At 41.8% G+C, this 22,341-nt stretch overlaps 1 protein-coding gene across 4 annotated transcripts in view; it reads left to right on the top strand.

The window, feature by feature from the left end:
• Positions 1–22,341, top strand: part of ZMYM2 (zinc finger MYM-type containing 2) — an 87,696-nt gene that overhangs the window by 59,170 nt on the left and 6,185 nt on the right. For all 4 annotated transcript variants that reach the window (XM_067713852.1, XM_067713851.1, XM_067713850.1 and 1 more), the window contains 9 exons: positions 7,014–7,179; positions 7,829–7,863; positions 13,001–13,130; positions 14,088–14,203; positions 14,808–14,976; positions 16,189–16,314; positions 17,226–17,320; positions 18,809–18,977; positions 19,854–20,005. In XM_067713852.1, the coding sequence (XP_067569953.1) occupies positions 7,014–7,179; positions 7,829–7,863; positions 13,001–13,130; positions 14,088–14,203; positions 14,808–14,976; positions 16,189–16,314; positions 17,226–17,320; positions 18,809–18,977; positions 19,854–20,005 (1,158 nt within the window). The remainder of the gene's footprint in view (positions 1–7,013; positions 7,180–7,828; positions 7,864–13,000; positions 13,131–14,087; positions 14,204–14,807; positions 14,977–16,188; positions 16,315–17,225; positions 17,321–18,808; positions 18,978–19,853; positions 20,006–22,341) is intronic.

Here is a 22,341-nt window from a genome sequence, read left to right as displayed (position 1 = left end):
TTACTAAATAGAAATGTTTTTGATGAGTACTTTATCAATTATGAACATTGGCAGGTAATTGTTTTAGATACTTAGGATGTGTTTTTGTTTATTTTTTTCCCCTAAGTCCATAGTTTATAACAGGGTTCAATCTTTTTTTTCTTTTACACATTTATTATTTATTTATTTATCTATTTGGCTGCGTTGGGTCATTGTTGCTGTACGCGGGCTTTCTCTATTTGCAGCGAGCGGGGGCTACTCTTCGTCACGGTGCACAGGCTTCTCATTGCGGTGGCTTCTCTTGTTGCGGAGCATGGGCTCTAGGCGTGCGGGCTTCAGTAGTTGTGGCACGTGGGCTCAGTAGCTGTGGTGCACGGGCTTAGTTGCTCCATGGCATGTGGGATCTTCCCGGACCAGGGCGCAAACCCGTGTCTCCTGCATTGGCAGGCAGGTTCCCAACTACTGCGCCACCAGGGAAGTCCCCAAACATCTTTTTTTTTTTTTTTTTCCCCCAAACATCTTTTTAAATAAAGAGAGGAGCAAGATACTTTCCAAGTTGTTATAGGCTAAGATTTTGCTGCACTTTTAAAGTTACTTCACTATTTTACTGTTATTTCTGACTACTTTAAGCCCTTGAATTAAGGTTCACATTTTAGAAACACACAGCACAAATACTAACACACTGGAGGCTGCGTCCCTTTCCGTCTGAAGCAGCACCTTGTTATAGACAGATGAGAAGTCACTCAGGAAATGTTACTTTGATGGCTCTAAGCGCTCAGTTTCAGTTTAGCACACAAATACACCTTTTCCTCCACTGTTCAGGAGGTTTTATTCTTAGAAACTGGTTTTGGATGCAGGTATTTAGTGGACACAGATGTGGAAACTCCGCTTTGTTCTTACTGTCACCCTTTTCACCATTTGCTTTGCTGTTTGAGACAGAGGTTGTTACCGTGTGATACTGAGGAACCCCTGTCATTAGTTTATCATACAGATTTCTGTCCAGTCGTATAATTGTGAACTCAAAACTTCAGTTCTTTCAAGTAGTCTTTCTTGGAGGATATTGTTTTTTGTTCACAGCATGTGGGCTGTATTTCTCTGTTGGGCTTCTTTCTTTGATTCTTCCTGTTCTCTTTTATATTACTTATAATTAAAAGAGAGAAATCTTTTGGTTTCCTCTTTTTTCTTTTTTGGGAAGCAAAGACGTGTTCTTTGGCAAAAGACCAAATTATTCTAATGTTGCCATTTGTTCCAGTTTCCTATTTAAAGGGTAATTGTAGCTAATGTTTTTATAAGTTCAATGATGAAATTTCAGTGAGGCAGTGCATTTCAGAAAGTTCGTTAAATAACTAGTGACAATTATCTGTTTATGTTTAATGTCAGTATTCTATACATTTAACATTTTTATTATTCCTTGTCTTACTTTAAACCCCACAGATCTTTGTGTAATATATACAATAGCATTATTACAAGCTGTACTAATCTGAGGAGTAAAGACACATGATAGGAATTTGTAAAGCAAGCAACAGTGATGATTTTTAATGTAATCAATAGGATTACAACCTTCAAAATGAGGAAACAGTTGCCCCTCCTAATTAATTGGGCCCTGTGTGGAGGCAGCCAGTGCTGAGTCAGAGAATGCCTGTGTTCTGTGCTTTCTGCTTGAGTAGCGTCTTTTCTGACATTTCTCATGAGTCCCCTTATCCACTGCTACCATTACATGGTCATCTTGAAAATGTGTTAAATTGAGTCCCAACCAAATTATGATTTTTTTCCTGACCTTCTTTCCCCTTCCACTTTTTAAATTTAAGAACTGAGAATTTTAGATTTTAGTTCATTAGAAAATGTGACCCATAATCTATAAAAAGTGCCTCATCAAGGAATGTTTACAACGAGAGCAGCCAGCCCAGCTGATGCCGCCACAGAGAAGCACACGCCATATTTACCTAGAGTCTCGAGAGCTTTACATTTTTGTTTGTTTAAATTTAAGTATTTGATACTATATTTTTAAAATTAAAAATATTTACACCTATGTTTGTTTAATTTGACAAGACATTTTGAATAATCTGTGTTTTCAGGCCTATAAAATGGTTTGCTTTTGGATTTAAAATAGAGGTTAAATACTGTCTCTTCAAAATTAGAATACAAAAGCCATTGAAATCATGCAACCAAAAAACGCTGAGAATAAAATTAATGTTTTTTTCTTCTCCCAGATAACTCTTTCGAAGGAAGTAGGTTTTACTTTTCCTCAAAGTTAATGTTTCCAGGCATAATGTGAAACCAGGTGGGAGGATAGTTCTTTTCATTTCTATAAGTTTAAATTTTTTGGAGAAAAAGGATTTAGTATTGTAATACAATAAAAGCTACATGTTTGACATACAGTGAAGATAATTCAGAAGTCCCACTGTTTCCCAAGAATACTTTCATAGTACTTCTTAATAGAACTAATAAGCTTTTCTTAAACTTTCTTCAAATTACAGTTTTTTAGTACAGGCTTTTTTAAAAAAAATTATTTTTGGCTGCGTTGGGTCTTCATTGCTGCGCGCAGGCTTTCTCTAGGTGTGGCGTGCGGGGGCTACTCTTCGTTGCAGTGCGTGCGGGTTTCCCATTGCAGTGGCTTCTCTTGTTGCGGAGCATGGACTCTAGGCGCACGGGCTTCAGTAGTTGTGGCACGTGGGCTCAGTAGTTGTGGCACGTGGGCTCAGTAGTTGTGGCTCACGGGCTGTAGAGCGCAGGCTCAGCAGTTGGGGTACACGGGCTTAGCTGCTCCATGGCATGTGGGATCTTCCTGGACCAGGGCTCGAACCCGTGTCCCCTGCATTGGCAGGCAGACTCTTAACCACTGCACCACCAGAGAAGCCCTAATATAGGCTTCGATTTGCCTTAAAAACCAGTAGTGAAGGGTGACAGTGTTAAATTCTTCAGTGCAAATGCCCCAGCAGTCGAACAGCATGACTGGGCTGTAATCAAATTAATAGTTACATTTTAATAAGCCTTATTCATAAAAGGATACCTGAATGGAACATATTTTGGGGCTTCTATGTTTTTCTTTTTTGTCTATAAACTGCCAGAAATATTGATTTTAGAAAATCATTCATTGTTTTTGACATTAAGTTTCTAAAGGAAATACCTAATATTCTCGCTTTAAATGTACCTTTGGGTAACAGAAGAATTCTTATCACTTGAATGATTTGCATAGTATCCAGTGCCCAATCTTTTATTACTGAATTCTTTTTTTAAATAAATGACTATAAAATCCCCTGTTTCATTTTGTTCGTGGTTCCCCCTTGCAAAATTAGGTCTGATTGGGGAAGTGGGCAACAAGAGGGTGGAAGGTTACAAGGATGTGTATACATCAACCCAGACTGTCCAAGACAGGTAAGGGGCTGTGTCAGTGTAGGTCCAATGACCTTCCTCAGTTACTGCAGAGGAGGCTCCTGGATTAGCTGAGCAGTTGGATTAAGGTTTTTGAATTGAGTTTCGTTAGTACCTGCCTATTATTTAGATTGTTTGAATCAGTAACTTTTTCTTTTTTCCTCCTCAAAATAATACACAACCCTTGATTTTTCACAGTGACAGGAAAACCACGAAGTGTTTGTTAAACCAGAAACGTGTGTTCTTACGCTGTAGGAATGTTAAGCTTTCCTAAGAGTCCCGTCTCGTGAGTAGGAGGTAGTGGTGTTGGTGTTGGTAACAAATGATGGGCATTAATGAGATTTTCCATTTAGCATGGTTCCAGACATTTTACCAGGAGTTTGTATGAGTGGCTGCAAAAGGAAAAAACAAGCCAAAAAACAAGAGGTTCACAACCTCTAAAATTTTGATTATGGTATTAAGCTTGAATTAGTATTGAGTTCTATTATTATCCTTTTTCCTGAAAAAATACATACATATTTTGTTGCCATTTGTAAATTAGCACTAATCTTGCTCCCTTTTTTTTTTTTTTAATTGAAATCATCTAAATTTGTTTTGAACTTCCTGGAAGAAAGGAGCTTAAAGTGTTGTTAGGACAGAATTCCAAATGTCTATAATTATAAAATAATGAAGCGATTTTATTGTTCAGATTCTTTGGGTGGAATGTGCTTGGTTGTAGGCTCTAGGCCTATTAAATTATTGTGTAAGTGGAAATATTACCATATACAAAGAGTCAGCACAGTACTTTTTATACAAATACAAATTGTATACAAATTGATTGGGGTTTTAGATGTTACACTGAGAACTTTCTTGCAGCATTTTACATGTTAGGATTTTTATTTCTAGTTATTCATATTAACTCATTTGTTTTTCCATTGTCTTTGTAACTTGGTGCACTAAATAAAGCCTTGGTTTTGACTTGGACTGTCTGCTTTGAATCTTACCTCTGCACTTTGGTATTTGGCCCTAAGAAGTCACTTACTGTATTGGGACTTGAGCTTCCCCGCCCTGTTGTGAGGCTTGTGGAATGGAGAGGGCAGCCTGGCCTTTGTTTTCAGGTTCTCATCTTCACTTTTGCTGTGTTCTTGACTGTTTAGACTCAGTTTCTCCTGTGGTGCTTTGGCTTTTCTTTGAGTATAAAGTATAAAAAGGAAAAAATCCCAGAAACCTGGAGCACTTCAATGATTATTTTAAAGAACAGTCTTTGCTGGTGAGAGTTTTATATAGGGACTTCTTTTTCCTATTGAGTAAACTAGGACCTGGTTGACAGTGAGTGCTAATGTTACTGAGATTACTGTGTTATATTACCAGCAGTATAACATTTAAGCTCACAAGTTTTTGGACAAGAGATGCGATATTGGCATCACTTAATAGTCATAATTTATACTGCAAATCTTCTTCATTGGTTTAACATTTATTTGGCAGGAGAAATCCCTGACCTGGAGAAATAAAGAGCCTGTGTTCTAACCCTGGGTGGGTATGTCTGTTACATAAGACCTGTTTACCCACACAGCCCTTTGTTCATGTGCCAGCCAGGAATTTGTTGTAGTGTTGATTCATGGGATTCCTGTGGAGACATAAAGTGAGTGGTTTCGGGCTTCCCTGGTGGCGCAGTGGTTGAGAGTCTGCCTGCTGATGCATGGGACACGGGTTCGTGCCCCAGTCCGGGAGGATCCCATATGCCGCGGAGCGGCTGGGCCCATGAGCCATGGCCGCTGAGCCTGCGCGTCTGGAGCCTGTGCTCCACAACGGGAGAGGCCACAGCAGTGAGGGGCCCGCGTACTGCAAAAAAAATAATAATAATTAAAAAAAAAAAAAATAAAGTGAGTGGTTTCCAAACCCGCAGTATAAAAGTCTAGGTGATTAGAGCAGTGAGGGAAAGCTACAGCTGTGACTGTTACCAGCTATCAAGTACTTAATATTTATGCTTTGTCAAAACTTCTAAGTTGGTGGCTAAACTAAAGGGCAATTTTAAAAATTGCAGTAATTTATTTCTACTGTAAGTAGATTAAAAACTTAATTACGGGGCTTCCCTGGTGGCGCAGTGGTTGAGAGTCCGCCTGCCGATGCAGGGGACATGGGTTCGTGCCCCGGTCTGGGAAGATCCCACGTGTCGCGGAGCGGCTGGGCCCATGAGCCATGGCCATTGAGCCTGCGCGTATGGAGCCTGTGCTCCGCAACGGGAGAGGCCACAACAGTGAGAGGCCCGCATACCGCAAAAAAAAAAACAAACCAAAACTTAATTATGAAAGGTACTATATTTGAAATTGATTGTTATACCTTTTGGCCTACTCATTGATCAAGATGTTAAGAATTAGTGAAAATGGGCAAAATCTAGGTAAAATGGAATCTCTCAAAAATCTGTCCCTAGATTAATTGATTCACCATCATAAAGTATAACTTTTTATGTATGAATTTTAGTTGGTTTTATTTTGCATATTAAGTTGTAGACTAGTTAGGGCTGATTGTTTTCCTAGGTGTAGTTCACATTTGTGATCTTAATATAATTGTTTTTTAATTAATTAAATACCGAGTGTTCTAAGACATGAACTTGAAGTTCTTGTTTATTAAAACAGTATTGGGGCTTCCCTGGTGGCGCGGTGGTTAAGAATCCGCCTGCCAGGGCGCAGGGGACACGGGTTCGAGCCCTGGTCCGGGAAGATCCCACATGCCACGGAGCAACTAAGCCCATGTGCCGCAACTGCTGGAGCCTGCGCTCTAGAGCCTGTGAGCCACAGCTGCTGAAGCCCACGCACCTAGAGCCCGTGCTCCGCAAGAAGAGAAGCCACCGCAACTAGAGAAAGCCCCTGTGCAACAACAAAGACCCAGTGCAGCGAAAAATAAATTTAAAAAAAAAACAGTATTAAAGCCCTTCAAATTTATTATATTAAACTACTGAAACAAAACATTTCAAATTAACATCCATGATTTTCTCAGCATAAGAGCTGGTTTCAAAATTATTCTGGTCTGTACAGTTGTATTAATGGGTCCATTATGAGCTCAGTTGAACCTGGGAAATCTGTTCATTAATCAGAGATTTTCAGTGTAGTATGATTGTGGGAGACTTCGACCAGTATATCATTATGGCTCTCAAAATTATTTTGTAATATTAAAATGCATTGTACTGTGACTTCCCTGGTGGTCCAGTGGTTAAGACTTTGCCTTCCAATCCAGGGGGTGCGGGTTCGATCCCTGGTCAGGGAACTGAGATCCCACATACCTTGGGCCAAAAAACCAAAACATAAAACAGAAGCAATATTGTAACAAATTTAATAAATACTTTAAAAATGGTCCATATCAAAAAAAAATCTTAAAAAAACGTTGTACCAATTTGGTCTACTACCACTGTTCAGTTTTTTTGGTTATAGCCTATCTTTGTAATGCTGGTCTTTGACTTCTGGTAAGTATAGAAAGGGATTTTGACAATTAGGTAAATTGCTACTTTTTAAACTTTTGTGGATTTTACTGTATGTTTATGATACAATTTTATTTTTTCTTTATCTGACGTTGTTTTATCACATTTGACAACAGTCATTGAAATGTCGAGAAATCTTGTAAAACACATGTCGGACTTTTTAAACCTTGTCGTGGGAGATGTCTGACACCTTCCTTTTGTCGTCAAGGCTGCGAGGTGTGACTGCTGTAAATCTCAAGGCACCCTGAGGGAGAGGGTGCAGTGGCGAGGGGAGATGAAACATTTCTGCGACCAGCACTGCTTGTTGCGTTTCTACTGTCAGCAGAACGAGCCCAACATGACAACCCAGAAAGGACCTGAAAACTTACATTATGGTATGTGATCGTTTAGGTTAGTAACTTGAAAAACCTGTAAAGCAGTTTTTAGTTTCAGAGATCTGGATTCAAGGTAATGATAATAAGCAGTTAATTTCAGAGATAGTTTAATAGCAACTTCCGTAGTTTCCCTGGGTGGAAGTGCCTTCAGTGATGTTCTGTAGATGTACTGCTTTTTATTTTATTCTCTTAAAAATGTAATGCTAGTTGAAAAAAATAGAATCTACTTGGGGGTAGAGAGCAGCTAAACAGAATTATAACAAAAATTGTAAAAAAGTTGATCTGCCTATCATGTGTCACTTGCAATTTTAAATGAAAACTATTTTTAGCAAATTGTATGTGCTGGGGGTAGGTAGGAGAAACAAAGAAAACCCTTTAGACTTAATTAATAATTGAGTTAAATCTAAGAACATAGTATTGCTCCCAAAGCAGTGTATACTTTCTGAGGGGACAAAATGGGGAGAGAGTTAATTCCACTACTTATCTCTGTATTTCAGCTCTCAGATCTCATATTCTTTATTTGAAAGAACTTAAAATATATTTTCTTCAGTAACTATTTTAAAAATCAGTAAAAATTAATGAGAGATATGGGTTTAGAAAATCCTGAAGAAAGTGATATTTGTCTTATTTTAAATTTGTTTGTTTTTAGATCAGGGTTGTCAGACGTCCCGAACCAAAATGACAGTAAGTATTGCTTAATAAGTAAAGTGCTAAATACTGACTTACATCATGTGGGGAGAAAAAGTAATTAGTCCATTTTAATCTGATTGTAATAATAAAAGATTTTTTTACTTTCCTCTGTTGAGACAGTTGAAGCATTCATATTGTGCTAAGTTACCCGATATAAAAACAGGTCCTTTTCTACCTGCTAAGGAATATAAAGGTGAATTAATTGTGGCCTTTACCCACATTGGGCGAGATAGACATATAAATATTTGCGTTGAAGCGCTCATCCCAGCTGCATCTTTAGGGCAGTAGCAATGGTGCATTTGAAATGGTTGAGTGTATGCGGTCCTGGCAGCTGTGACAAAACCTCTGAACAGCTGAGTAGAAGGTTGCCAGTAGACGATGAAAAGTCGGAGGAATAATAATGTCCAGAGGCGTGCATGTTTGGCCAAACTGTTCACTGGGGCCGAACTTGGAGGGACCTGAGGGGGATCCTGGGAAGTGGGAGGCAGGCCGGGCTAGGCGGATGCCCCCCAGACAGGTCTGGAGATCTGTCCTAGGGGCAAGGCCCTGGGAGTTTGTAAACTTGAGGAGTTCTTCCATATGCTTTCTCCTGGGTTTTTTTCTGTTTTTCTTTTTTTTTTTTTTCTGTAGTGTTTTTCTTTGTCTTAGTGTAATACATCAGATTCTGCTTTTACATTAGCATTTCAAGGCTCTTGTGGGCTGAAAGTGGCCGTTTCTGTATAAAAGGAGCCTTGCACTGAACAGTGGGCCGGCCCTCTTGTGCCCGCCTGCAGGAGCCACCCTGATCCAGGGGCTTCTGTGGGAGCCATTTACCAGCATCATGGTGAGCCTCTGCTCGTGTGTTCCTGGGCAGAAGGAGTTAACCAGCTCTGGCTACAGATTGGAATTACCTGGGGAGTTTTCAAAACCTTTCGAATACCTAGGCTCCAACTCAGAACTTCTGTAGTTTTGAAAAGTTCTTTAGGTGATTTTAACATGTAACCACAGTTTAGGATCTCTGATGTAGATGAAAGATTGGTGTTTTTATATTATTCCATTCAGTGTTTGTTTTTGGCGGGATCTTAGTTCCCCCACGCAGGGATCAAATGGAATGGAAGTGCAGAGTCCTAACCACTGTACTACCAGGGAATTCCCAGTTTTTGGTTTTGATGTTAATAGTTAGAATCCTAGACAAGTTAAGAGTGCCTTTTTCTTTGCTTTCCTCCCCTATCTGTTCTGCCCTTGTGGTAATATATTTTTAAGTCAGATAATTCAGGAGCATTCAGCTGAATTGTCAGATTCTAACCAGGCACTTGATCCATGCTGAGGAGTGTAAAGATGATCACTCCCTGTTTGGCATCTGCATGCAGCCTAAGGCAACTCCCAACCTTGTTTCAAAGCTTTGACCAAGGCTTCAAGACACCCTTCCGCCCGCACAGAAGCAGGTACTCTTCTCCTGCAGCAGCACTGAGGCCACCTCATGGGACGGATGGAAGGATGGGCCTTTGCAGCCATCACCTCCTGTCACGTAGAGCCCCTCCCACCTTGTCCTTGGATGAGAGCTCAGCTGTAGAGTTTGGGGCAAGTCACTTTACGGTTCTTTGTGTGACTTTCCCCTTATCTGTAATGTGGGCATGAAGACAGAACCTCGTCGGGGTCGTCACGAAGAGCGCTAACCCATGGGGCAGGGTGTGTGGTGTTGGAGACATAGGGCCTGCATCGGGGAAGCCACTTGAACCCTGACTTTAGAACTCTTCTCTGTCACCTCCACTGGGCTGTACAGCTTCTGAGCCTCAGTTTCCTCATCTGTAAAATGGGAGTGAGAAAACACCTGCTACCCCTTGTGCTGAGAGGGTTAAAGAATTCATTTCATCAGGTGTGTGACTTTGGTGCTTTGCATAGTGTCCTAGTCCGTTTGAGCTACTATATATTGTATAACAGGGTGCCATAAGTGAGGCAGCTTACAAACAACAGAAGGTATTTCTCGGAGTTCTGGAGGCTGGAAGTCTGAGATCATGGCTCCAGCAGACCTGGTGTCTATTGAGGGCCTGCTTCCTGGTTCCCAGACGGCCGTCTTGTCGCATGTCCTCACGTGGGGGAGGGGTTTTTTTGGGTCTCTTCTATGAGGGGCACTGATCACATTCACAAGGGCTCTGCTCTCATGACCAAATCACCACCTAATTATCTCTGTATTTCACCATGTGAAGACACACCTTCACATGACATCCCCTTGGGGATTAGATCTGAGTGTGAATTTTAGGGGGACGTAGACATTGTCTATAGCTTATAGTCCCTGGCCATATAGCAAATACTCAAGAGGTGTGGTGGCTTTCGTTATTATAATTTTCATTATTTGTGGTCCTTCTTCAGAATTTATTATCAGTAGGTATAGATCCTGCCTGTTGACCAACAGAAAAGTAAGAAGCAGTATCAAGTGTCGGTTTTTACCAGGTGGCATAGTTTAGTCGACATGGTGCCCTGTCGGCAGAATGACGAGTAACCTAGGATGTCTGTGACTTTGACCCCTGGTTCATAAGGGGGTTCTAGAGTATTTCCCAGTCCAGACCCAACTTCCCCAGGTTTGGTGTGTAGTAGACACTCAATAGCTGGTGTTAACTGTTCCTCCCGCTTTACAGTTGAGGAACTTGAGGCTCAGGAGACCCAGTGACTTGCCTGATGTTGCACGGCGGTGCCGTCAGACCAGCCTCCGTGGCACGGGGTTGGAAATCCTGGTGAGCGTAGAATGAGCTCACACGGGACCAGCCCCCTTGGCCATGAGCATGACTTGAAACTTATGAGGGATCCACCGTGCACCGTTTTTTATTAGTACCCTTTCACGTTTGTGAATTGGCCTGCTCTCTGAGATGTGTCTGTCACCCCTGAATCAGTGCCCAGTAGCTGTCGAGGTCACGTGCAGACCGTGAGTGTCCAGGGGTGTGGGCCCCGGGGGCTGCTTGGCCATCTCCTCTCAGCTTATGCTTTAAGCAAGTGTCCTCTTCACAGTCTGACGAGTGCCAGTTTTTCCTATTTTTGTGCTTTGTGTTGGTGATTTTGCTGCTGGGTTAAGCACCAGAAAGTGCTGTGTGTCTGACTGGGGGACCCATGTGAGTTCAGTTTCGTGGATGAACGAACGATACGGTTCATCTATAAAGAGGGATAAGAAATCCAGCGTCTGTAGGGCTAAGGTAAACTAGTGCGTGGGGAAGCTGTGGGAAAGATGGTATGTTGACTAAATTTGTGGATTCGTGAGCTTATGACTGATTACAACACAGCACAGTGACCAGCAGTGTGGTGAGACTGTCAGCTCACAGCCTGTCACCGGGATCAGGGAAAGGGTGGCCTCTTTGTGCTGGTGCTGGCCCACTCACATGTGAAAAATGTGGGTCTTGCAGGCCCCGGTGGGTTCTGCAGGTCTGGGCTCTGCAGAGGGGGCTGCTGGGGGTTATGCAGGAAGATGCAGGTTGGCTAGTTTTTGCAAGGTCATTTGTAAAACGAACCTACCGAATGCAAGTGGTCTCGAAGCCCTGACTTGAATCCTTCTGAGACTCTGTGTCCTTGCTCTTGGGCCAAGGCCAAGGGTGACCAAGTGCAACCCTCTGGTGCGTAGAGCCCCAGACCACGAGCACTTAGAGGGGAAGCTAGCCCGTGTGCCCGTATGTGGGGTGGGACAGAAAAAGCAGGGGTGGTGTCCGAAATATTCTGGGGTTGGTTTCGCAGCTGCATCATCCTAGAAGTTGAACTCGTCCTCCAGAATGAAAACCTTGAGCCTTCGGGTTTTGATTATCGGATGTTATCCATTGCGGTGGAGGACTCAGAAACCACCCCCAGACGCTGAGTACCCCTCCCCCTCCCCCTTCCCCAGCCCCAGCAGGGCGCACTGGGCTTTCAGGGCCCAGTTGCAGCGAGGATGCCGGGGACGGGCCCCGCCGGGCGCAGCATCAGGAGGCCGCTTGGGAAATGAGTGGCGTTGGAAGATGTTTGACGAGACTGCGTGGAAAATGTCCGTCTTTGAAGGTGTTACAGAAAATAAAAAGAGGAGCATTGAAAACATGGTGCGCATCGCACACAGATGAGTGGAGGTGGTTGTGGCAGAAAAGGTGGCCAAGCCCAGCGGGGAGACTGGACAAGGTGGCAGAGCAAAGCCGCAGAATGGCTGCTGGAAGACGGTCCGAGACCCCCAGAGTTGTCCGCTGACCCCGGCTGAGATACTGTCCTGGGGTCCTGCCGCGGGGCCGGATGGGCCCTGGCGAAGCGCCGGGAGACCATGCGGGCTTCGTTTCTGACGAGTCCTGGGTTCCCCTGCGCTGCGCAGCGCCGGGACTGCGGCGAGGCGCTCTCGCTTTCCCGGACACGGGCTCCGCCTACTGCGCATGCGTGCGCGGGGAGGGGGCGGGGCGCCGTACGGCGCGTGCGGCGTGCGTTTTCGGAGTGAGGTCTGTTTTCGGGGTGAGGTCCGTGTCGGCAGGAACTGTGCGCTTGGCACCCGAAGACCAGGAACTCTGAATTGTGTCCCTTTCCCCGTAGCGATCGGTGGTGTGCACAGCACCTTCATGTCGCCTGCTAGGCACAGAGCTGCAGCTTGCTTTACAGCGTGTGTGTGTGTTTCTGTGGTGTAAACGGTGCTGTGGTGAACAGGCTGAAACATCTGTATCGAGAGGAGACGTTCCTAAAATTGCAGTGGTTGGGACAGAGGAAACAACTTAAAGTTTGATAACATTTTTGGTAATAATTTTCATCATTTTTCTTTTCAAATTTAGCACCACGTATAAGCAGTTTATGCAGTAGAGAGAGAGTATCAGAAAGCCATAATAAGAGTCTAATTATTTTCAAAATTCAGGTTAACAACCTTGCTTTTTTATTTAAGAGTGAGACTTGTCTTTTATGTTATATTAAAAAGTACTCTGTGGTATCCTTCGAAAAACAGATCTGTAGAATGAACGATTACTACTGCTTTTCCTATAGTTGGGATAGATTCATGTTGATCCTTCCAGATTAAGACTTTGGTAGACATAGTAGAAACAGCATAAATTGATTATATTCTTCCACTTTTGTGTGTTCCCCCCGCTGGACCTAGAAACCAGATATTAACAACAGCATAAAGTAATAAAAATTAGAGGCAGAAATAAAAATGTTTCTCTTTGTTTCTCTGTAGGGCTCAGCACCACCCCCTTCTCCAACCCCCAACAAGGAGATGAAGAACAAGGCAGTTCTGTGCAAACCTTTGACCATGACGAAGGCAACTTACTGCAAACCCCACATGCAGAGCAAGTCCTGTCAGACAGGTGACTCGCATCCTGACCCTCGCTGAGTGAAATCCATGCTTTTCTCAAATAATGGGCTGCAGAATAGATTTGTTGGGTCACTTTGTCACTTTCTGTTGATTTTGCTTATCTGGTTTTAGACATGCCTTCAGAATACAGCATGTCATTTAAGATCATTAATAAAGATCAGTCTCTAACAAAGGCCTGCAAGTTATGTCACCAGTGATAAAATGCTGTATCAAAAATTTCCTTGGGGGCCAAGACCCACTAAAGTTACAGTGCTCTTCTGAGAAAACCATCTCTTTGAGTGTGGTCTATAACCATAACTATTCTGTTTCCTTGTCAGAATGAGTTGAAATCATTCAGATATGTATTTGCATCAAATTTAAACGTTAGCTGCATTCTGATTGTTTGATTAAGTAAACCTTTTTGTGGGGGTGTGAGAGTGTCTGGGACCATATAATACTTTAAAAGATGTTTTTTTTCTATTTTAAAAAAAGTCTAGGGACTTCCCTGACGGTCCAGTGGTTAAGACTCTGCTCTTCCACTGCAAGGAGTGCAGGTTCCATCCCTGGTCGGATCCCCACGTGCCACGTGGCCAAAAAAAAAAAAAAGTCTAAATTCTGTTTGTGCTCTCTATAACTTAGGACAGCTACTGCATTCAGTTTTGTTGTTTTTGGTTTTTTTGTTTGTTTGTTTGTTTTCGGCCACGCCACGCGGCATGTGGGATCTTAGTTCCCTGACCAGGGATGGAACCTGTGCCCCCTGCACTGGAAGCGTGGAGTCTTAACCATCGGACTGCCAGGGAAGTCCCTGTTGTTTTTAACTTACCTAATTTTGTGAAAACTGGGAACTTCTTTTAAATGGGTACTGAGGCACTTAAATTTTTCTTTGTTACCAAATTACTTTGACTGAGCAGCTGTGTTTAAGTGGTGGTCATGGTTGACGTTGCTCCTTGAACACGTTCTGTGCCCCCAGATGGTGAGTGGAGGACAGAGTATGTCCCGGTGCCCATCCCGGTGCCCGTGTACGTGCCGGTGCCCATGCACATGTACAGCCAGAGCATCCCTGTGCCCACGACCGTTCCTGTGCCCGTAAGTCAGACTTTCAGCTCCCCTTCCTCCTGAGATCTCTCAGGTGCAGGCGGGGCAGCAGTGGGTTGGCGGTGACTGCTTCAGTGACACTGGTGGGACAGAGGGTGGAGGCTTGGCTTTTCTTCAGCAGTTCACTTGGGTCTGGTTGAGGCTTTGCCAGGGGTTGCTGTGTGTGTAATCAGGTAAGTGCTCGTCCTTGAGAGTGAAGTTCAGCTGATGTCTGCACCTGCTTTACACATACTGTGTAAACATATTTGTGTTTATTTTAGAAAGAAAGATTTGTGAACTATAAGGTTTACAACTGATACATGGAATGGACGCTCATATAAATGTCATCCCCTGCAGTGCTGGGGACACTGTGTCAGGGCTGGCCTACTGTACTGTAGTCTCCTGGTGACAGAAATGCCTCAAAAATTACTTGTTACTTCAAAAAGTAGCTGCTTGTATTCGGGGCCTTCTTTGTGATACTTAACATACGTGTTCTTCCCAAAACTTCTGACCAGTGCAGCATTACGAAGTAGATCGTGTGTCAGAGTGATTTTTAATTTGGAAAAATACCTTGTAATGTTAAGTGAGCCTGAGAGTAAGTCCTTTGGTTACTTAGGTGCCAGTCCCCGTGTTTCTGCCCGTCCCCTCGGACAGCAGTGAGAAGATCCCTGCGGCAGCCGAGGAGCTCAAAAGCACAGTTTCTTCAGATCCCCTGGGCACAGAGCTGCTGACAGTGACCGACATGGCTGAGGACGAGGGGAAGGCAGAGGGCACCGACATCCACAGTGAGTCCCCCGCTGCTGGGGGGCGGGGGGGGCGACATCCGGGGGCTGCTGTTAGAGCAAGGCCGGGCTGTCGCTGTGCTTCAGCCTGAGCGGGTGTGGGCACGCTGCAGCACAAGTGGATTTCGGGTTATGAGGCCCGCACTGTATCTAGCAGGTGCTCCCTGACGTCGAGCCCAGGAACTTGTACGGTCCCTGTTTTAATTGCTAACAGGATTTAACTTGTAAAATCGACTCTAAGTTATTCTTGTTTCAGTGGACGAGCTCAGACACAAAAAACTAAGTTGCAGTAGGCTTTTATAACTCAAACTCTTTATTTTATGATGGTTATCCCCAATTTTGTTTTATTGATTTATGCTAAGAAAGCAAGTTGCATTATCTAAGCCAGCGCTGTCTTAACTTCTGCTAGGGCACTGCTTGCCAAGCGGTGTAGCAGGACGTGTGTCTGGGAATGCTTCTCCTGCCTCAGCCCTCCGGGGCCGCCCTGAGCTTCCTGCTCCCCTCACCCAGAGCACAGGGCGTCGCGCAGGGACAGTGCTGGGCAAGCACTCGGTTAGGGAGTGGGAAATGAATTTAGTGGGTTGCAACCAGTGTTTTCTGGGTTTTTTGTTTTTTGTTTTTAAAGAAAGAAAGAAACGGAAAAAATATGTCAGCATGAATCCCTCCTAGAAAGGGTATTGTTTTGTGAAACTTTTGTTTCCATTGTGTATGCATGTGTCTCTGTTTCCCACCACTACGCTGAACTCAATAAAATGTCTTTTTTCACTGGGTTGCAGTACAAATGTGTTTAAAGCAACCAATCAAAACGTTAGAAGCCGGTTGTGACTAAGCCTGTATTGAATGATGTGAAAACCTAGGTCACAATTCAAAAAGAATGTTGAAAATTAGTTACACATGCTCGTAAGTTTATTTTTGACAAGAGATTGCTCTTAGAAATACTCTACAGAGTTGTTTTACTATTAAAGCACGCTTTTTAACTTTGTAGAGGGGCAGTCAAAACTTACAAGATTGAAACTTTTTGTGTATTCGTGATTATCTAATACAGAGTTTATAGTAGCTTACATTTCAAGGTAGCTGCATGCTTTTTCGTTTTGTACGTGTTAATATAAGTACTCCTATCTTGCATTTACAATTAAATGGCTTTTGCCAGATTATGTGTAGGTACTGTTGCAGTTTTCTATTTTGATTTCTGATGATATTATGGCTTGATTACAGGTGTAATTATTGAAACGGACATAATTGGTTCAGATCTCTTGAAGAACTCTGACCCAGAGACAGAGTCCAACATGCCTGATGTACCATATGAACCAGATTTGGACATTGAAATAGATTTCCCCAGAGGTACTAGAAATTCTGTTTTATTCTTTCAGTGGAAGTGTGGTTCTGCACTTTAGTTATAATCGTGGTTATGATCATTAACAATCTAATGTTCATGTCATTGCCTGTACTGTTATTATTGGTCTTTTCTTTTTTACCCAGATAAAACTCAGCAGTTAACTTCCAAACTGAAGCATATGTGTTGAATTGTAGGAACTTAAAAGGAATTTCCCAGAGCCTTAAAAGGAAACTTTCTTAAAACTGATCTATTATAGAAACTTTTACAGATACATATTATAGAAACTTTTACAGAACTTAAAAGGAATTTCCCAGAGCCTTAAAAAGAAACTTTCTTAAAACTAATTTATTATAGAAACTTTTACACATATAGAAGTGTTGGTGTCTTTTTATTTAAATAAAATATTGATAGTATTTTTCTTAAAATCGTTTTGAAAATTAAGTTAACCTTCAAAGGGAAACAAATATTTTCAGGTCTTTTGTTGTAAAAGAAATGTGTTCTGTTTTTCATTGTTTATTTTCTTTATCGATGGCCAATAAGCATATTGAATAGAATGTAAAGCCTTTTACATTGGAAAAGATTTAATAGATTGAAACTAGATTGAAACAGATTTGTACTGAGACCATTTAGATCTTATAATTAAATTTCAGGTTTTAGTAATTTTTCTATCACACACTTCCACAAAATTCCATGTTGATACGCATTGTACATGTGTTTTTTAAGAGTATGAACAGGCGTATTCAGAACTTATAGACCAGGTTAGGTAGAGAAAATGGTTTGTCCTCCACCCAGCACAGGCTGCCCTGCGCATGGTGCTTGTGCGCATTCAGCGGGTGGTCCTTCGTTGGCTGAGTTTATATAGCATAAGTCTGTGCTATTACGTTTGAAATGAAAGTTCTTCTGATTCAATTGTCAGCTGCTGAGGAGCTTGATATGGAAAATGAGTTTTTATTACCACCTGTTTTTGGAGAAGAATATGAGGAACAGCCTAGACCTCGATCTAAAAAAAAGGTATGAAATGTAACAGTATTCTTGCATTCACATCCTGTCTCTGTGTAATAGAGGGCAAGGGTACTTGAGCTTCAGTTGTGCCTGAGAATGTGGGAAGGTACTTTGTTTTCTGGAATTAAAAAAGACTTAAGAGGTAAAGCTTTTATTACTTCATTTCTAGGTAATAAAAATATATCCTATTTAGTTGTAGTTTCATAGAAGAAGAGTGAATATTGCAACTTTTTAAAATTTTTATCTTGATAAAAGGTTGTCATTGATAAAAGGTTTACATATTTGCTAAAAAAGTAAATTCAATTATTAGACAACAACTGAGACTGTTTTCTAGGGAGCTGTTTTTTCCATTGGTATTTTTGATGAGGTTGAGGTACACAGTTGTTGTATCTGGTCTCGCTGAAGCATCCCAGCACATAGGAAGACGTGCTGGGCAGTTCATTCAGGGATCCCAGATGTAAATGTACAAACGGATATCGCTGTTCTGAACATTAGTAACAACTGTCCGTATTTCTCATTTCCAACATAAAGCAAGGTTTTTTTTAAAAAAAGATGACTTTCACAAATTTCTCCAAAAAAGAAAGAGAAAGGGAAAATTGAAAAAAGGAGTGAGTACTTGTGGTAGAATGAAATTGAACTCTTACTTGACACCACACACAAAAATGAACTCAAAATGAGTCAAAAACCTAAATGTAAGAACTGAAATTATAAAACTCTTAAAAGAAAACATAGGCCTAAATCTTCATTAACTTGGGTTAGACACTGTTTCTTAGATGCGACACCAAAAGCACAGGAACAAAAGGAAAAAATAGATGAATTGGGTTATATCCAAATTTAAAATTTTTGTACAGCAAACAGTACCATCAAGAAAGTGGGAAGGGGCTTCCCTGGTGGCACAGTGGTTGAGAGTCCGCCTGCTGATGCAGGGGACACGGGTTCGTGCCCCGGTCCGGGAAGATTCCACATGCCGTGGAGCAACTAAGCCCGTGAGCCATGGCCGCTGAGCCTGCACGTCCGGAGCCTGTGCTCTGCAACGGGAGAGGCCACAACAGTGAGAGGCCCGCGTACCGAAAAAAAAAAAAAAAAAAAAAAAAAAAGAAAGAAAGAAAGAAAGTGGGAAGGAGTTGAGGAGTCATCTCCTATGAGGTGGTGTCTTTGAGAAGTTCTTCAGTTTCTCTCTTACATTAATATTTTGAATCCTTCTATTTCAGATTTTAATTATTATATATGTATTTTCTCATCAGTGACTCTCAACTCACAGCAGTAGTTAATACGATTCTGTTGTACAGAGTAGTTTATGCAGAAATACAGCATTCCTGGAGAGAGATTTCAAGTAATGTCATAGGTAACTGTTCTCAGATCAGAAATTCCAGTCAGTTCTAATCATGTAAATATATTTCTTTGTAATGTGCATTTGTTGAGAGATGGCTTACATAAAGTCATGAAATAATATAGGCTTAAGAAAAAGAAGATTTGACAGTGGTGTTTTACTACCAGGGAGCCAAGAGGAAGGCAGTGTCAGGGTACCAGTGTCATGATGACAGTTCTGACAACTCGGAGTGCAGCTTCCCTTTCAAGTACACGTACGGGGTAAACGCCTGGAAACACTGGGTCAGAACGAGGCAGCTTGATGAAGATCTTCTGGTGTTAGATGAGCTAAAATCTCGTAAGTGTTCTGATTTTGTTTCCCCTATGTCCTATTTAAAATCAAGGTTTTTATTCATATTTTGGTAACTATTCTTCTGTGCATCCGTTTATGTGCATGAGTGAGCTTGAGCGCGCACGCGCGCGCGCGCACACACACACACACACACACACACACACACGGGCATGCACCGTGTTGCACAAATGAAGCCCTTACAGTAGTGTCGGTTCATGGAGCTCCTGTTGCTTGCTGGTCAGTACAACTCAAACAAACCTTGTTTCCTTATTGAAGTTGATGATTATGATGATTGTGGGTAAAGAAGAAAGTTTGCTCTAAGCAGATAGAGCCCTTTGCAGCAGGCCAGACTCTTTACTGTGCATGGACCAGTCCGTGGCACCACAGAGAGGGTAGGAAGTATGGCCTTATGGAGGTGCTAGAGTCAGACTGCCAGGGTTCCCTCATGTACTAGCATCTCAGTTCCCCAGCTCTGAAGGGGGGTAACAGTACCCACCTTGTAGGGTTGTCATGAGAATTACATTAGAAAATACATGTAAATTTAGAACATTCCTTCATCCACAGTAAAGGCTTAACGTTGACTGATATTAGAATACCCATAGTATGTGAAAATCCAGAAGGTACTCAAGTGAGTCATTAATTACTATGAAGCTGCATGTACTGTACATGAAAAATACGTTTTTCCTTGAAAAAACAATCAAGGTTTTTGTTATTAACTGCCTTTGATTTTAAAAAGCATGAATGTAGCTTAAAATACTTTACATTTAAATGTAGCTCTTATTTTACCTGTAAATTCTTACACAGAATAAAGTGATTTCAGAAAGTTTCTTAATCTTAAGACAGTAAATAATAATTATTATTTTAAATTTTATTTCCTTTTAGCTAAGTCAGTAAAGTTAAAAGAGGATCTACTCTGTCACAGCACGGCTGAGCTTGACTATGGCCTGGCCCATTTCGTCAATGAGATCCGAAGGCCAAATGGGGAGAATTATGCACCTGACAGCATCTATTATCTTTGCCTCGGGATTCAAGAGGTGAGTGATTTTATGGTTACTTTCGAATATAATGTTGTTAAGAAAGGTTGTTGTGGTAGGTTCTTGGAGAAAAAAAATGTTTTGCTTCAGGAATATTACGGAACGTCAGGGTTTATTGGCTTACCAAGAAAGGCGAAAGTAATTTATTCGAAAATACTGGGATATTATAAAGGGTTTTCTTAGCTACTTTGTATACAGGTGTTTCTGCTATAATGTGCTGTGTCCCTAAAAGTGAACTTCAGGTTCTCCAAAACTGTGTACCAAAACCAAAAAGAACTTAGGTGAAAAACATAGTTAGTAACAGACCACTCGAAGCTCATGCATCTTTTGTAACAGGACTAATGATGTGTGTGTTTGTTACCATGTATATATATGATAATCAGGTTGATTTCATCCCCACCTTACAACTGCAAATAAATGAATTAACATTCTGAGGCATGGTATATATATGTATATATAGATCTGTGCTGATATACATGTAAACAGATAAATGACTTCCCTCTGCAAATAGGTCTGTTTCATCTCTGCTGTGTTTCTAACTTGTTAAATAGTGTAAGTACTCATTAGTTCTTTGGAATCATCTTATAAAAGATTTCATTCTTTAGAGGTTTTAGGTAAACTTCAACCACATGTCTGTGAATCTTGAATGAATACATTTCCCATAATAAACATGAAGATCCACTTTCGATAATGACTTTTAGTTTTGAACAGATAGTACAGGTTTGAGCCCAGAGGCCAGAAAAGGCCCTAGCTTTCCATCCTGTGTATTTGTGAATATGGTCAATGATGGGGGGAAATGTTCTTATGTGGAGTTTTGTTTATAGGCCTCGAATTAAATATTTCGCTGCTAACAGGTAGTAGGTGCTGAATAAATTACTGGAGAAAACTAGAATTGTCTTGATTTGTATTTCACTTTCCCTCTTCAGGATAGAAATTTGCCTAAGATTATCTAAGCAGTGGTGGGGAATAACACATACCTCTAAATTACTGTGTATTCAGAGACCATCACATATTTTGCAGTAGCAAAATATTTATATAGTAGAACTTCAAATACCATTAGAGGTTTGAAAGCTAAATGGATTGTAATATTAATGATTATAAATTATGTCTTCAAGTAGGTTCATTTTTTTCCAATTTTTTAATTGCGGTAAAATACATATAACACAAAATTTACCATCTTAACTGTTTTTAAGTGTACAGTTCTGTGGTATAAAGTACATTGATAATCTTGTGGAAACATGACCACCATCCATCTTCATAACCCTCTTCGTCTTGCAAACCTGAGACTTTGTCCCCATTAAATACTAACTCCTCATCCCTTAGTCCCGCTGCCCCTGGCGCCCACCCTTCTTTCTGTTTCTGTGAGTTTGACTCTCCCGGGTACCTCATGTACGTGAAATCAGCATAATGTCCTGAAGTTCATCCATGTTGTAGCACACGTCAGAATTTCCTTTCTTTTTAAAATAGGTTCTTTATAAACTGAAAAATGTTTCCTCAAAATAAATTTTTACTACCAGAACAGTACTCTTAAAGATGGTCAAGATGGGGACTTCCCTGGGGGTCCAGTGGTTGGGACTCCGCGCTTCCAATGCAGGGGTCTCGGATTCAATCCCTGGTCGGAGAACTAGGATCCCACATGCCGTGCGGCGCAGCCAAAAAATTTATAAAAAAGAAAAAGAAAAAGAAAAGGTCAAGATGGTAAATTTTATGTTCTGTGTATTTTTACCACAATTGGAAAACCAGTTGTTTTACTCTTCTCATCACTGGACAGATTTTCACAGGCTTGATTTAATTTTTTGTAAAAGACTGTATGGTATTTATAACCAGCTTTAAAAATAATCTTCAAACTCACTGTGGTGATAAGATGTCTAAAAGATAGTTTCCAGAAATCATTGCTGTTTGTTGGTACTTCAAGGATGCATACAGAGGTAGGAGCTATTTTGGAAGAATGTGCGTCTTTCTCTGTGTGATGCGTTTTCTGATTCCGTCCCCGGCTGACAACAAAAGCAGCACGGCTTCCTCTCCAAGCCCTGTGGACGTGTGGGGCAGGTGGTGTGTTGAGAAGTGAGGGTGGGCCAGCCCCTTTTCCTCCCTCACAGATGCGGTAGCTAATCCTGTTCTTCCGATGGTGTAAGGGGTGGTGGCTGTCGCCAGAAGTTCACATAATATGGAAATGTCTGAGGAAGAAAGAAGGGGCTACATGAGCCCCACAGTCCCGGTCAGTCTTTCACATGCTGTTGTACATCTGTGCGAGTCCTTCACACCACGTTTACCCAGAGTGGGTGGTGGGCGCCTGTTCCCCTGGGTCCTCCCACCCCATCGTGCTTGGCTAGATG

Source organism: Pseudorca crassidens, chromosome 18 (assembly GCF_039906515.1).
Source record: "Pseudorca crassidens isolate mPseCra1 chromosome 18, mPseCra1.hap1, whole genome shotgun sequence".
Classification (NCBI taxonomy): domain Eukaryota; kingdom Metazoa; phylum Chordata; class Mammalia; order Artiodactyla; family Delphinidae; genus Pseudorca; species Pseudorca crassidens.
Note: the sequence above shows the minus strand (reverse complement) of the source record. Positions and strands in the feature narration are given on the sequence as shown.